Consider the following 12,798-nt stretch of genomic DNA (forward strand, 5'->3'; position numbering starts at 1 on the left):
TTTGGAGAGGGTTCTTTGAATTTTCGAGAACTGAAATCGGATGTTTACATGTGAAGCCTTAAGGCTTTGTTTAATTTCTTGAGGAATCAGTTTCTTGATAGTTTCAAGTTGTTTGTTTATTAGTTTCTGATTAATTTGAAGCTGCATTTCCTTAGTATTCAGAATCATTTTATTCTGAATTTTCATACTGTTCTGAAGAAGTTGCTGACGGTGATCAATCTTGGCTAGCCGATGATGAAGATCTTGGGGAATGAGTTTTAGAATCATTGCCTGCAGGACTTTGGTCACGTTTTGTTGGGTTTCTTTCTCAATCCGAAATTCCCTTAGAAGAGTCTCAATCTGGCCTTGATTTTCATTTAATTTGTTGTAATTCTTCTGCAGCAGGTTAACATTAAAAGGCAATAAACCTTTTAAAATTAATTTGTAAAATTCTTTGGATTTATTAGATTTATTAGGATAAATGCACATTGAACTTGAACTATTTTGTAATCCTGTCAAGGATTCAAACTGATTTAATATTAAAATTACACGCAATAAACAAATTATTAATTTAAACATAATATTTGCCGCAAGAGAATGACCTATACGGAGTGGGATTTTAATGAATAAACGCGGCCTGAGGATTGTCTCTTGATTTTATAGGATTTTTCAGAGTGTCCTTATCTACGTTGGTGCATTTCCTCTTCCAAAAGACAAAGACAGGTAAAAATAGTTTTCAGGGAGTACCTGTAATTCAAGCAGTTTTCCTTTCCTTATCGCTTAATTAGTCATAGTCTGAGATTAATTTTGTTTATTGTTTGTTTGGTTTTTTGGAAACAAACAATAAACAAAATAATTATTATTTAAAACAAAAAAACCCTCATTGATTTCTTGTTAAATAAATTTAAAATTTAAATAGTTATAAACTCCCCCAATGCTTTACATCGATTACAATATCGATATATCGATAGCCATTACAATTCCAGTTGGAACTTTCCATGATAAGAAGAAGCCCAACAAGTGCAGTAATCCAAGCCAATCAGAAACCACAACAAACAAACAACACTTCCACTTCCACTTAGCTCGTAATGATCTCGTTATTATCATCAACAATGGACGATAAGGTTATCATCACAACAATCGGTTGGGTAACAAATTTAATGGTTCGCTTCATTTGGTGGAAAACAACACAACGATGACAACGTTGCTGCGCAGTGGAGTGTTCTTACTATTAGCAATTCTCGCGGGGATTCCTCGTCAGACTGTGGCTGGTAATGTTCTGGCCGTTTATCCACACTTTGGCTTTAGCCACTCTAAGGTGGTGATGCCTATACTCAATGAGCTGGCGAGGCGTGGTCATCGGGTGACAGTGATTTCATATGTAAAGAATCTGGAGGGAAAAACCCTGCCCAACTATGAGGAGCTCTTGATTTCGGCTGCCGGAGAGGATCAGTCAAGTACCACCATTAATTTGGTTCCCTTGACGGAGAATACACCCACCAGATCTTTGGGTGTGCTGTTCAGGGAGTATCTAGCTCTTCATGAGGAAGGTCAGGAGACCTGTGAGCATCTCTTTGGCAGCGGACACATTGAAACTGTGCTCCAGCGACACCAAAGCAAGCCCTATGATCTTTTGCTAACGGAATACTTCAATTCAGACTGCCAGCTGGCCTTGGCCAAGTTAATGAATCTGCCAATTATAGGCCTGAGTACTTGTGCCCTGATGCCCTACTACTACGATCGCATAGATCTACCAGATACACCTTCGTTTATACAATCGGAATTTGTGGGTTTTGCTGGAAGACTCAAGTGGCATGAACGCTTGCTCAACTTTGTGCAAGCCAAGATGCTCAAGTATCTATACAAATATCACTCGAATCCAAAGGATAATGAAGTTATAAGAAGGTATCTTGGCCTGGAAATGGATGTGGAAGAAGTGGCTCGCCAGCAGACTGCTTTTATATTTGGCAATCAACATTATTCCCTGATGGGCAGTCGTCCACAGTCCTTGCAATTTGTGGAAATTGGTGGAGTTCACATCACAGAAAAGGCAGAGAAGGAATTACCTGAAGATATAACCAACTTCCTAAATGAATCTGAAAAGGGAGTAATCTTCATAAGCTGGGGCTCTATGGTCCGTGCCTCCAGCATTGATGATGAAAAGCTAAAAGCCATGTTGGAGGTTCTACAAGGTTTATCCTTGAGAATTATATGGAAATGGGAAGAGGATGAGAAGGTCAAGACTCCTAAAGTGGATTCCTCGAAATTTCTATTTGTGAAATGGGCTCCCCAGTTGGCTTTACTTTGTGAGTTACTTAACCTTCACTTTTACCGGTTTTTTATAAACTAGAAAACCGGTTAAGGTTCTTTATTTACATATTTACCCAATCCCCCTTTTAGGTCACCCCAAAATCAAGTTATTCTGGACCCATGGCGGTCTTCTGGGCACTACGGAATCCGTACACTGTGGCAAACCCATGCTGGTTACTCCCATTTATGGTGATCAATTCTTGAATGCTTTTTCTGTGCAAAATCGGGGCATGGGTCTCAAGTTGGACTATGAAGAGATTAATGTTAAAAATCTAAAGCAAGCCTTTAAAGAGCTAAGCAAAAACAGGTATAACTTTTTAAATAATTATTTAGTACAAAAAAAACCTTAAATAACTCATTTACCTTACAGTTATACCAAAAATTCTATACAAATATCCAAAGTTTTCAATCAACGTCGGGAAACCCCCTTGGACCTGGCCATTTGGTCTGTGGAGCATGTCATACAACATGGCCTGGTGGCCAGTAAGCTCCTCCAATCCCCAGGAATTGAGCTAAATGGTTTTATCTATCACTCTTTGGATAGTATACTCCTGATCTTGCTTTCCTTTACTCTCTTAATCCTACTTTTAAGTTACTTTTGTTGTAGAAAAGATAAACCTAAACATCTCAACAAGAAATCAAAGACATCTTAGTGCAATTTTTGGTAACAACAAAAATATATGCATTAAGTTGGTAGTTAAAATACAATTTTGTATAAATTTCCCTTTAATCAATAGCGTAGACGCTGCATACAATCCCTTCGACACTCCTCGTAGGTCAGAAAATTATTCTCAGTGGAGCCGCAGCCGGTGTAGTAGAAGCTCTCACAGTTACCAGTGTCCTTGTTGAAGGCATAGCGTAGCTGACGTCCTCGGCAGAGGCCAGGGGCCTTGGGTTGTTTACAAGCTGGAAATGTGTATTTTAATTAATTTGTTTATAAAAAAATATATAATACCTCAAGAAGAACATTTTTTCTGTTACGTTTTATAAGCTAGATATTATTTTAGAACAAATAAATGATTTTTAAAAGAAATAAAGAGAAAAATGTGTTTTTTAGAGTATTCTAATTTTAATCAGAAGCTAGTTACACCATGAAAAAGTCATTTCCGACCCCATAAACCATATATATTCTTGATCAGCATCATCAGCTGAGTCGACTAAGCCATTTTGGAGCAAAAAAAATTTTTAGCCATTTTCAAAATTTGATAAGGGGTTACATCATTAAAATTGCCAAAAATCGACACAAAAAATTTTTTTTTAATTAGTATACAGATTTGTTAACCTAAAAAAAACTAGCATAGAAATGCTTTCCAAATTAAATTTAAAGTTTTTTTGACTGAGTTACAGAATTTTTAAACTTCGACTTGTCCAAAAAATTATCTTTTTTAGGGGTTTTATCTTTTTTTTTCAATGAAGGAGTCATTTCCGACCCCATAAAGTATATATTTTCTTGATCAGAATTAAAAGACGAATCTTTCTAGCCAAAAAAAAATTTTTTTTTTTTTCAATTTTTACGAAATGTGATAAGGGGTTACATCATTAAAATTTTCAAAAATCCCACAAAATTTTGATTTTTTTAAAAATTAATTTTAGTATGCAGATTTGTTAGCCTACAAAAAAATAGCATAGAAAAGCTTTCCAAATTGAAATTTAACCTTTTTTCTCTTAGTTATGATCAATTTTGTAATCAAGTTTTTCCTTTTTTTTAAGGTTACTTGCTTTCATGGTTTTTTAATAATTTCAAAACAGCCTTGTAAACGTTTTTAACTCTTATTTCCTCCTCTCTTACTCACCCACCACCTCTTCAATCTGTTCCCTTGTATGATTCTCCAAGCTCGGCAAAGCCAGCGAGAGGCCAACCACGAAAAGCAATAGCAATCCAAGTCGCAACCAGCATCGTATTGAAAACATTTTTGTATTTAATTCATTAAAATATATTGCAAAACTGTAAACCAAAAAGGTTTCCGATCTTTTGTTTAAATTGAGAGCTCCGATTTTCCGTTTTGTTCCAAACTGCACGAGCTTCGTTTGCAGAATGCTCACATTAAATGTGTCTTTGCACTTTGACAGATTCTTCTCAGCTTTCTCTGGTTGCTGCGATTCGTTCTGTTCTTCCGTTTGGAGCACGTAGCCGAGTTTTCGTTTTCGTTTTCATTTTTAGCCAAATTCGTTTTCATTCTAGCCACTCTTTTTCGTTCTTGTTGCATATTTTCCGCTGCACTCTCTCTGAAAACGTGTTGCGCCCGAGAGAAGCTACGATGCAGGAAGTACCTTGCTTTTGAGTGGGTTTTTTTGTGTAAACACATATTGTTAATAACTTTTAGCACTCGAATAAATTAAAGTTCAGGCTACGTATGTCATAATATGTCATATTCCTTATCAGCAGCAACTATAACTACCAGGAGTTGCTTTAATTTAATAATTATTTTATAATTTATCTTTGCATAAATTTGTTTTATTCAATTTCTAACTGGTTTTTACTTATAAAAGACAATTAAAAAGGCATATTATTCGTACAAATAATAGAAAATGACACGCTAAGACTAATGAAAGATAGAAGAGAGGCCACATAGGAGCTTTAACAAATGGTTTTTTTAGGTTTTATGACATACAATCTGGGTCAGATGTTTAGCTTGTTTTAAAAAATGTTCTTACAGGCTATAAGGCAACCGTGATAACAATGATTCCTAATAATTATGTTAATAATATTATAATAGATACGAATAGAAAGAATTTTATACAATGCACATGGCTAACAGAGAAAACCTACTTACAAGTTATATCAATTCCTTGCTCCTTTATCTCCTCTTCATTACAAAATAATAGTTATAAACTCGTTAATAAATTCATTGCGTTGCACATCATCATGGTTTCATATATATAAATCTATAATCTAAAAAGGGCCAAGACGATGTTTAAGCCCTTGGCCTTGCGACTGCTACTTTCTTTATGAAATTTGTGGGCAGCTTTTTCGTGGTTTCCAAGCTGCTGACTGTTGCTGTTGGCTTTGGCGTACATATATGGCGCACTTAAGATCAATTTCTACTCTTTGCTTGTAGCAGAAGCCTTTTAGAGAGCATCGTCTGGAAGGACACTGATTCTGCTTGCCCTCTTAAAAGTCCTTGTCCCAGCCGGTGACATCATCTGGCGGCGGACCCTCGGGATCGGGGGGATAGTCATCAAAATTGGCCGTATCCACTACGCTCTTGACCGAGGGCTTAATAGGGGGTTCCAGGGTGCAGTTCTGCAGGCCCCACCAATAGAAGCCATCAAACCATCTGAAAATGAGAGGTTAATACCTACTTTATACAGATTTCTGAAATTCTAACTTACTTGTGCTTTTGAATTTCGCTAATGCCTCCACGCTGGTAGCCCAAACGCTCTGCGGGATTGTCGCGGCACAGCTTCTTGATCAGATTGCTGGCATTGCGTGTGATATTCCTGGGGAATTCAATGGCATCAATGCCCTTAAGTATAATGTTGTAGGTGCGCATGGGATCAGAGCCAGTGAAGGGTGGTGTGCCTGTCGGATAACAGAAATTATATAGTAAACATCAAGCTTTTCCTACCATAGCTACTCACCCGTCAGCAGCTCAAACATGAGCACTCCCAGCGACCAGTAATCCGCACTGATGTCATGACCCCTATTGAGTATCACCTCCGGTGCCACATACTCTGGTGTCCCACAGAATGTCCATGTCTTTCTGCCCGTCTGCAGTTTTTTGGCAAAGCCAAAGTCCACCAGCTTCACATAGCCACGTTCATTGAGCAACAGATTCTCCGGTTTCAAATCCCGATAGATAATATTCCGCGAGTGCAGATAATCAAAGGCCTCCACCACGCAGGCCGTGTAGAAGCGAGTGGTGCCATCATCAAAGTTACCCTTGTCCCTTAGTATCGTCCAGAGTTCACCGCCCAGACAGCTCTCCATGAGCATGTACAGGTACTTTTTGTCCTTGAAGGTCTTGAATAGCTTCACAATAAACTGGCAATTGGCCTCGCCCATGATCTCCTTCTCGGACATGATGTGCTGCTGCTGTCGCGTCTCCACAATCTGCGATTTCTTCATTTGCTTCAGAGCGAAAGAACGGGAGCTGTCGCCATTGGTTTGGACCAGTTCGACACGGCCAAAGCCACCCACACCCAGGGTGGCAATCACACGAAGATCGGTGAGGTTAATGTCACGGAATTCCTCATTGATTCTGGAAAGAAAAAGGTTATAGTTAATGTAAAAATCTAGGGACATTTTCAAGCAAACAAAATGTGCTTGAATAAACAAAGCTCATGTGATTTGTTATCGGGATTCTTTAAATTCCCCAAAGCTTCATTTAATTTTTAATTTCACAGGAACACAAAATTAAACTTTGTGAAATTTCCACGAACCATTTCAAGTTTTCCATGATATTTGGGTGCTCCTGAGTAAAAGTCCCATACAAAATTATTTTCCATCACCTACAGGTTTCGCGGTATACCTAAGAATACAAAAAACCTATATTTGCCGACATTTTGAATAACGTGGCCTATATAATTGGACTTACCTTTATTATTTTTGGTAGGACCTATTCTCAATACATCACGGCACTACTAAAAAATAGTCCCAATCGTGGACCATTGTCCATGTCTTTGGAATTCGACGCCAAAGTTGAAACTCCCAAAATTTTCAACATTTCTGTTATGAAAAAACAATTCTGAGAATTAAAATTCCATGGGACTAATTTTAAATTTTCATTGAATCTATTGCTCATTGTATTCTTTAATTTCGGTTTAAAGCGTTTTCATGAGGACATTTTATTGGATTTATTAAACAAATAAAACCGATTTTTTGGTTTTATTATCTACTACTATTTGCTGTCAAATTTCAAATAAGTCAAGGCAACCTATAAAATAGTAGTAGATTTGTTTCTTTTTATATATAATATACATTTAGTTGTATATTAAATAAAAAGGTCTTCCGAACATAACATTTTTAAGACAACTTAGTACCCAGCGATAATCCTTACATATTTAAGTTTAGTCAAAAAGAAAAAATGTATATTATATATAAAAAGAAACTAATCTACTACTATTTTATAGGTTGCCTTGACTTATTTGAAATTTGACAGCAAATAGTAGTAGATAATAAAACCAAAAAATCGGTTTTATTTGTTTAATAAATCCAATAAAATGTCCTCATGAAAACGCTTTAAACCGAAATTAAAGAATACAATGAGCAATAGATTCAATGAAAATTTAAAATTAGTCCCATGGAAGATTTAATTCTCAGAATTGTTTTTTCATAACAGAAATGTTGAAAATTTTGGGAGTTTCAACTTTGGCGTCGAATTCCAAAGACATGGACAATGGTCCACGGTTGGGACTATTTTTTAGTAGTGCCGTGATGTATTGAGAGTAGGTCCTACCAAAAATAATAAAGGTAAGTCCAATTATATAGGCCACGTTATTCAAAATGTCGGCAAACATAGGTTTTTTGTATTCTTAGGTATACCGCGAAACCTGTAGGTGATGGAAAACAATTTTGTATGGGACTTTTACTCAGGAGCACCCAAATATCATGGAAAACTTGAAATGGTTCGTGGAAATTTTTGGCTGTGTACCTGTGTTTTTTACTTACTTCCTGCGCTCCATGGCCCCCTCGTCGTCATAGCGATGCTTGATCTCGTCCAGATTGGATATCAACTGATTGAAGGTCTCGCGATCAATGACCAAGCAACTGACGCCATCAGCAGACTCGCATATAATATTTGCTGTGCGCAAATCATCGCTTTAATAAATATAAAAAAATAATTAGCAAGGAGTTTAATTAATTAAAAGCATTTAAAACTCACCCTTGAAGAGCCTTCTCGCCAAAGAAATCTCCTTTGCCCAGCATGCGTATAAACTTCTCCTCCTGGGTGTCCTGCTGCTTGATAGTCACCCTTACCTTGCCCTTGGAAATGATGAAGAAGGTATCACCTCGAGCACCCTGGCGCACTATATAATCGCCGCGCTGATAGTGAGTCTCCTCCAAGACATCAGAGATCTTGATAAGCGTGTCATCCGCCAGGTCTTTGAAGATGGGAACACTGAGGGGAAAAGAAGTAGAAAGAAATCAACCAAAAATTGTTAGTTACAAGCTGATATTAATCTTGAATCTTCAAAAGCAAAAAAGCAAAAGAAAGTGCTTAAGAAACTTCGATCTAGATGGGAGAATTCCAGGGTAATGGGTATGGAGTCTAATGACCCACTTCCATGCTTTCAGCTTCTCGCAATTTGTCTACAAACACATGTTTCTGTAAGATGCAGCTACCTTATCCAGCATCCGAATCTAAATCTATCCTCATCATCATCATCATCATGATCATGGGACTTTCATTTTCTATGAACTGTTTTTCCGCTTTTCCGCTACTTTTTTGTATCTGGAATAGGCAACGAGTGCAAGGCCTCAATCATGGTTTATTTCTTTCTTCTTTTTTTTTATTATTATTTAGCATTTTTTTTTTACGGGCGACCAATTAAATGCGATTAATTTGCCGGTCACTCTACAAGTTTTGGAGGAGGAAGGGAACTGGTCTTGAGACTGACTGGATGGAAGCTGCAACAACAAACTGGTTGCCATGTTGCCAAGTTTGAAAAGAAAATTTCTATGCGTTCGTTCGTTGGCCGCAGTTTTGGTGTTTGGTGTTTGAAGTTTCAAGACTCGCAAGTGAGTTTTCAAGATTGCAAGATTGAGTTTGAGGCATTGCACGTCATACGAATGGACGCCCATGACCATGACGATGCCGATGACTATGACTATGATGCTGTTGTGGCACCTGAAGAGCTGTCTATCTCTGCCCATTTGCTGGGAGAAAGTTACTTTACTTTTTTCCTCAAAAAAAACCTTGCACGATTTAAAAAAACAAATCGGGGAGAAAAAAACAATCCTTAAAACGATTTTTACATTTTTGCCATTAGGAGTAATGGCCAAACACGGTCTACACTCGCCTGTATTGATATAATTAAGTGCAAATGAACATTAATTACGCCCAAATGGCAAATAACCAGTCGATCGCCAATCCCCCCAGCAGCTCAAAAGCCTCATTAAAATTCACATTAAATGTTTGGAGATTGCCAGAGATTGGGGAAGGAAGTCTGAGAGGTATGAAAGTCTGCAGGTACCCACCTCTTGAGGAAGTCAGTGTACTCGGCCTGGCGGATCAGGCCCGTTCGCATCATGATGGTCTGGAAGCACTGGCGCTCAATGGCCCACAGGTTGCACTCGGTGATGGCTGTAATGGTCGCCGTTCGCTGGCAATTGTACAGGATGGCCAGTTCGCCCAGGACCTTGGCACCCGAAAGGGTTGAAAGGTATTTGCCCTCGCGGGATACCTCAACGCGGCCATCTGGAAGGGAGAAAGAGGGGGTTTATTAGTGGGATTAGCTAGAAAACATTAAGAAATATTTATATTAAAGATCCATTTAAGCTTAGTTAATATATTTTCTATGTTAAATATAATCTAAATAGTTTTTTTCTTGATTTTCTAAAAGATTTAAGAGTATCTTAGAGATACGTAAGAATCTGAAATTCCCATTTTACAATAAGTATCTTCAAGATACCTAAAGATCTCTACTCATTTCAAAACAAGCTCCTTCCCTCTCCTCCCTAACCCTTACCCTTCTTAGTATCCGCTTCCTCTTCCTCCTGCCCCCCACTGGACTGCTCCTTGAGATTCCCAGTACGACGACGTCGGGCATATGTATGAACAGGAACAATAAGACGAGGACGTGGAATGCAAAAGCCCTCGCCATTGAGATCCTTGGAGCTGCCATTGCTACTAGGAGCGGGCGAGAGGCGTTCCATGAGTGGGCTCTTCTGGCGTACATCCTTCGCCATCTCCTCCTCCTCCATTTTAAGACCCTTGATAGCCTGCTCCAGGCTATGCCGCCGCAGCGATGATGTGGACTCTCTAGGTTGAGCTATGCTTCTGCTAAACGAAGTCGACTGTCCATGGGGCAACCGAATGGTGGCATATCGCTGAACAGAGGTCTGGGAGCGGGTTAGAGGCTTGGTTACCACTCTCCTGGGTGGTTCTGGCGGGGGCTCTCTAGGCGGAGGCGGGGATATCAACCTCTGCGGCTGCTGGCAAATCACCACCTGATCCTGATCCTGATCATCGGCCGCGGAGGAGAATGTGGAGTATGTGGCAGAGGAACCACTGTGGCTGAGATTTTTCTGGGATTTATGAAAGGATTTCGAAGGCGATGTCCTCAAGGTGACATAACTGGGTGGCTGTTGCATCATCATAGTCTGAGAGCGACGCAGGGAGGGTGGCTTCACCGAGAGCTGTTGCCGGGGACGTGGCAGCCTGGCTCTTTCCGTGGGATCCAAAACGTAGTGATTGACAGCAGGTGTTCCCTCTTGGGGTTTCTTTTTCTCCTCATCTGGAAGTACTTTGTTCTTTTGCGGATGATCCTGCTCTTCGGTAACCCAACCATTGTGCTGGTGATGATGCTGCATGGGGGATGGTCTGTACCCATTCAGCTCCTTAATGGTGCTCACGATGCTTTTGTCACGGGCTTGTTGAGATTGCTGCTCCAACTGCCGGATATTCTCCAAGGCTATCTGGTATTTGCTCAAAGCTGAGATTCCCTCGAGCAGGAAGCTGCTGCCGCTGCCCGCCGAGCTGCTCTGCCGGCTTAGCTTCGAGGGGGATCGCGTGAGCTGGGTTGGGTAGGCGGTTTGGGGCTGCACCTGGGACAGGGCCGTCTGCGTCTGGGCCTGGGTGGCAGCCCTTAGCCAGTTGGCCTCGTAGAGAGCCCCCATGGCATTGCTGCCTTCCAGCGAAAGACTGGCGTCGACAGCTTTGCCTGGATAATGTTTAATTTTCATTACGAAACACACACCAAAGGCGGCGCTGGAGGTTTTTCTTTGAGGGGTTTTAGGTTTTCTTTTTTTGTTTTTTGTAAAAAATTTCACTTGACCAGCGGCAGCCCGCAGACGTGCTTTGTTTTCACGTTTGTCTTGGCTCTTCGGTTTAGTTTATGTTTTTGTGCCTTGTGTTTGGGCGTCTTCTTCGAGTCTTTTGCATAACTCTCGCGGAGCTTTTTGAAATTTCGCGCACGGAATATTTGAAGAGTCACAGAGAAACACACAGAGTAAAGGCGAGATGGTTCGTTTAAAAGGCCTGTAAAGCGGGTAACAATTTGTATTTTGTATTTGTTATTTATTTATTGTTATTGCAAAATCTTTTTTTCTGCTGTCTGTTGCTGTTTTAGTTGCTGTTTCAGTCACTGATCATTGTTTATTTAGATGTCGTAAACTTTCCATGTTTTTTTTTTTTAGCGGCTTGCCACACGTTTTATGCATTGATTGTTTGTTTATGGTTAGTTGATCCTACCAACTTTGACAAAAGCTATACAGTACAGTGATGGGTACAAAAATAGGAAACTAACAAATTTTAGCTAAAGTAAACTATATCAGAGCCTCAAATAGCTTCAAAAATATTTTTAAAAATTAAAGCTAACATTTACTTTAAGAAACCTATAATGCCGTTTTACTAATTTGCTTGTACATTGCAGGCAAAGCTTAAAAGATGCACAGAATAAGAGATATACTCTTGCAATCTCCGTTCAAAAAGGTATTCCAAAGAACCCATCATTATTCTTAAATAATTCTTAAAAAATCTTAAAACTAATCAACTTCTTTAATTCCATTTTCACAGAACTCCTATCATCTCCACCCCAATTGTGCTGACAAAAAAGACAACAATCTCTACCGGATTTTTGGGGAATTTACTCTGAAAAAAACTTGATTTCTTGCAATAACGCCACAAAAGCAATTTAGCTTAAGTTGCAAATTAATTTCGGACAATTGTTCGTTAGCAGCGTGTGAATGAATGAGTCGCGATTTACTTTTCGACATGAAACCTCAACTTTAAACTGCCAGCAGCTGCCAAGTGCAACGAAAACTTAATCATCATCCACAAAATTAGCAAATAAGCCAATAATTGTGAATGAAAGTGGGGAGAAGAGAAGTGACAATTGGCGATATTGCCACAAGGTAAACATCAAATAAAGGCGGAGTGACGTAGTCGCAAAATTTTAAACCAGAAAACCCAAAATAAATAAACACTGTGACCATCGGTGCTGGGCTCGAAAAATGGAGCGTGACTCTGTATCTGAAGGGGAATTGTTAAAGTTGACTCTCCCAGGGATGTTTTGTAACGATTTGTGGATCAATTTACGCTAATTGATGGAGCAAACTGACGCAAATGAGATCTTGACAGATCAGTGAACTATGAATATGACACTATTGTGAGTCATGAAATATTAGAGGAGATCTGTGGGCGATCCATCAAATATTTATTAAGAGGGATGCAAATTGTGAGTCAGTATTTTGGACAATAAAAGGGGATATTCAATTGGAAAGGCAAATAGTATAATTTTTAATTAGATAAATATATATAAAGTGGGTTACTTGGGGGTGTATTCCATGAAGAGAAGATAAAACTTGTAAAAAATCAAGAAAATAAGTGATAAAATTATATAAAG

At 39.1% G+C, this 12,798-nt stretch overlaps 3 protein-coding genes and 1 long non-coding RNA gene across 9 annotated transcripts in view; 2 read left to right on the plus strand and 2 right to left on the minus strand.

Moving 5' to 3' along the window:
- LOC108086093 (uncharacterized) overlaps positions 1 to 12,662 on the plus strand; it is an 87,488-nt gene extending 74,826 nt beyond the window's left edge. Inside the window, exons 1-3 of one of the 2 annotated variants that reach the window (XR_011445913.1) lie at positions 11,282 to 11,417; positions 11,827 to 11,885; positions 11,970 to 12,661. This is a non-coding gene — a long non-coding RNA (uncharacterized lncRNA). Of the gene's footprint in view, positions 1 to 11,281; positions 11,418 to 11,826; positions 11,886 to 11,969 lie in introns of those variants that run through there. The other variant, XR_001771114.3, reaches the window with a different exon arrangement.
- Ugt36A1 (UDP-glycosyltransferase family 36 member A1) lies at positions 1,050 to 2,942 on the plus strand. The gene is made up of 3 exons (XM_017182913.2): positions 1,050 to 2,285; positions 2,380 to 2,596; positions 2,660 to 2,942. The coding sequence occupies exons 1-3, from the start codon at positions 1,175 to 1,177 to the stop codon at positions 2,940 to 2,942; spliced, it is 1,611 nt and encodes a 536-aa protein (XP_017038402.1). The 5' UTR covers positions 1,050 to 1,174.
- On the minus strand, positions 2,919 to 4,217 carry LOC108086092 (kunitz-type serine protease inhibitor). Its single transcript, XM_017182915.3, has 2 exons — positions 4,083 to 4,217; positions 2,919 to 3,195 (listed from the first exon to the last, which is right to left on the minus strand). Exons 1-2 carry the CDS (start codon positions 4,198 to 4,200, stop codon positions 3,020 to 3,022), a joined length of 294 nt encoding a protein of 97 aa, XP_017038404.1. The 5' UTR covers positions 4,201 to 4,217; the 3' UTR covers positions 2,919 to 3,019.
- Positions 4,407 to 12,798, minus strand: part of for (cGMP-dependent protein kinase for) — a 36,568-nt gene continuing 28,176 nt past the window's right edge. For 2 of the 5 annotated variants that reach the window (XM_017182907.2, XM_070289153.1), the window contains 6 exons: positions 9,431 to 9,650; positions 8,115 to 8,351; positions 7,901 to 8,050; positions 5,872 to 6,491; positions 5,623 to 5,812; positions 4,723 to 5,567 (listed from right to left, as the gene is read on the minus strand). In XM_017182907.2, the coding sequence (XP_017038396.1) occupies positions 5,402 to 5,567; positions 5,623 to 5,812; positions 5,872 to 6,491; positions 7,901 to 8,050; positions 8,115 to 8,351; positions 9,431 to 9,650 (1,583 nt within the window). In that variant the 3' untranslated portion in view covers positions 4,723 to 5,401. The other 3 variants (XR_011445911.1, XR_011445910.1, XM_017182911.3) reach the window with 3 other exon arrangements.

Source organism: Drosophila kikkawai, chromosome 2L, assembly GCF_030179895.1.
Source record: "Drosophila kikkawai strain 14028-0561.14 chromosome 2L, DkikHiC1v2, whole genome shotgun sequence".
Taxonomy (NCBI): domain Eukaryota; kingdom Metazoa; phylum Arthropoda; class Insecta; order Diptera; family Drosophilidae; genus Drosophila; species Drosophila kikkawai.

What these genes read in the sequence shown, in the direction of transcription:
- Ugt36A1 (XM_017182913.2), top strand. Translation starts at nt 1,175, where the DNA reads ATGACAACGTTGCTGCGCAGTGGAGTGTTCTTACTATTAGCAATTCTC. An exon ending in TCCCCAGTTGGCTTTACTTT is followed by an intron (nt 2,286 to 2,379) that starts GTGAGTTACTTA and finishes TCCCCCTTTTAG; the next exon opens with GTCACCCCAAAATCAAGTTA. An exon ending in AAAGAGCTAAGCAAAAACAG is followed by an intron (nt 2,597 to 2,659) that starts GTATAACTTTTT and finishes TTTACCTTACAG; the next exon opens with TTATACCAAAAATTCTATAC.
- LOC108086092 (XM_017182915.3), bottom strand. Translation starts at nt 4,200, where the DNA reads ATGTTTTCAATACGATGCTGGTTGCGACTTGGATTGCTATTGCTTTTC. An exon ending in ACAGATTGAAGAGGTGGTGG is followed by an intron (nt 3,196 to 4,082) that starts GTGAGTAAGAGA and finishes ACACATTTCCAG; the next exon opens with CTTGTAAACAACCCAAGGCC.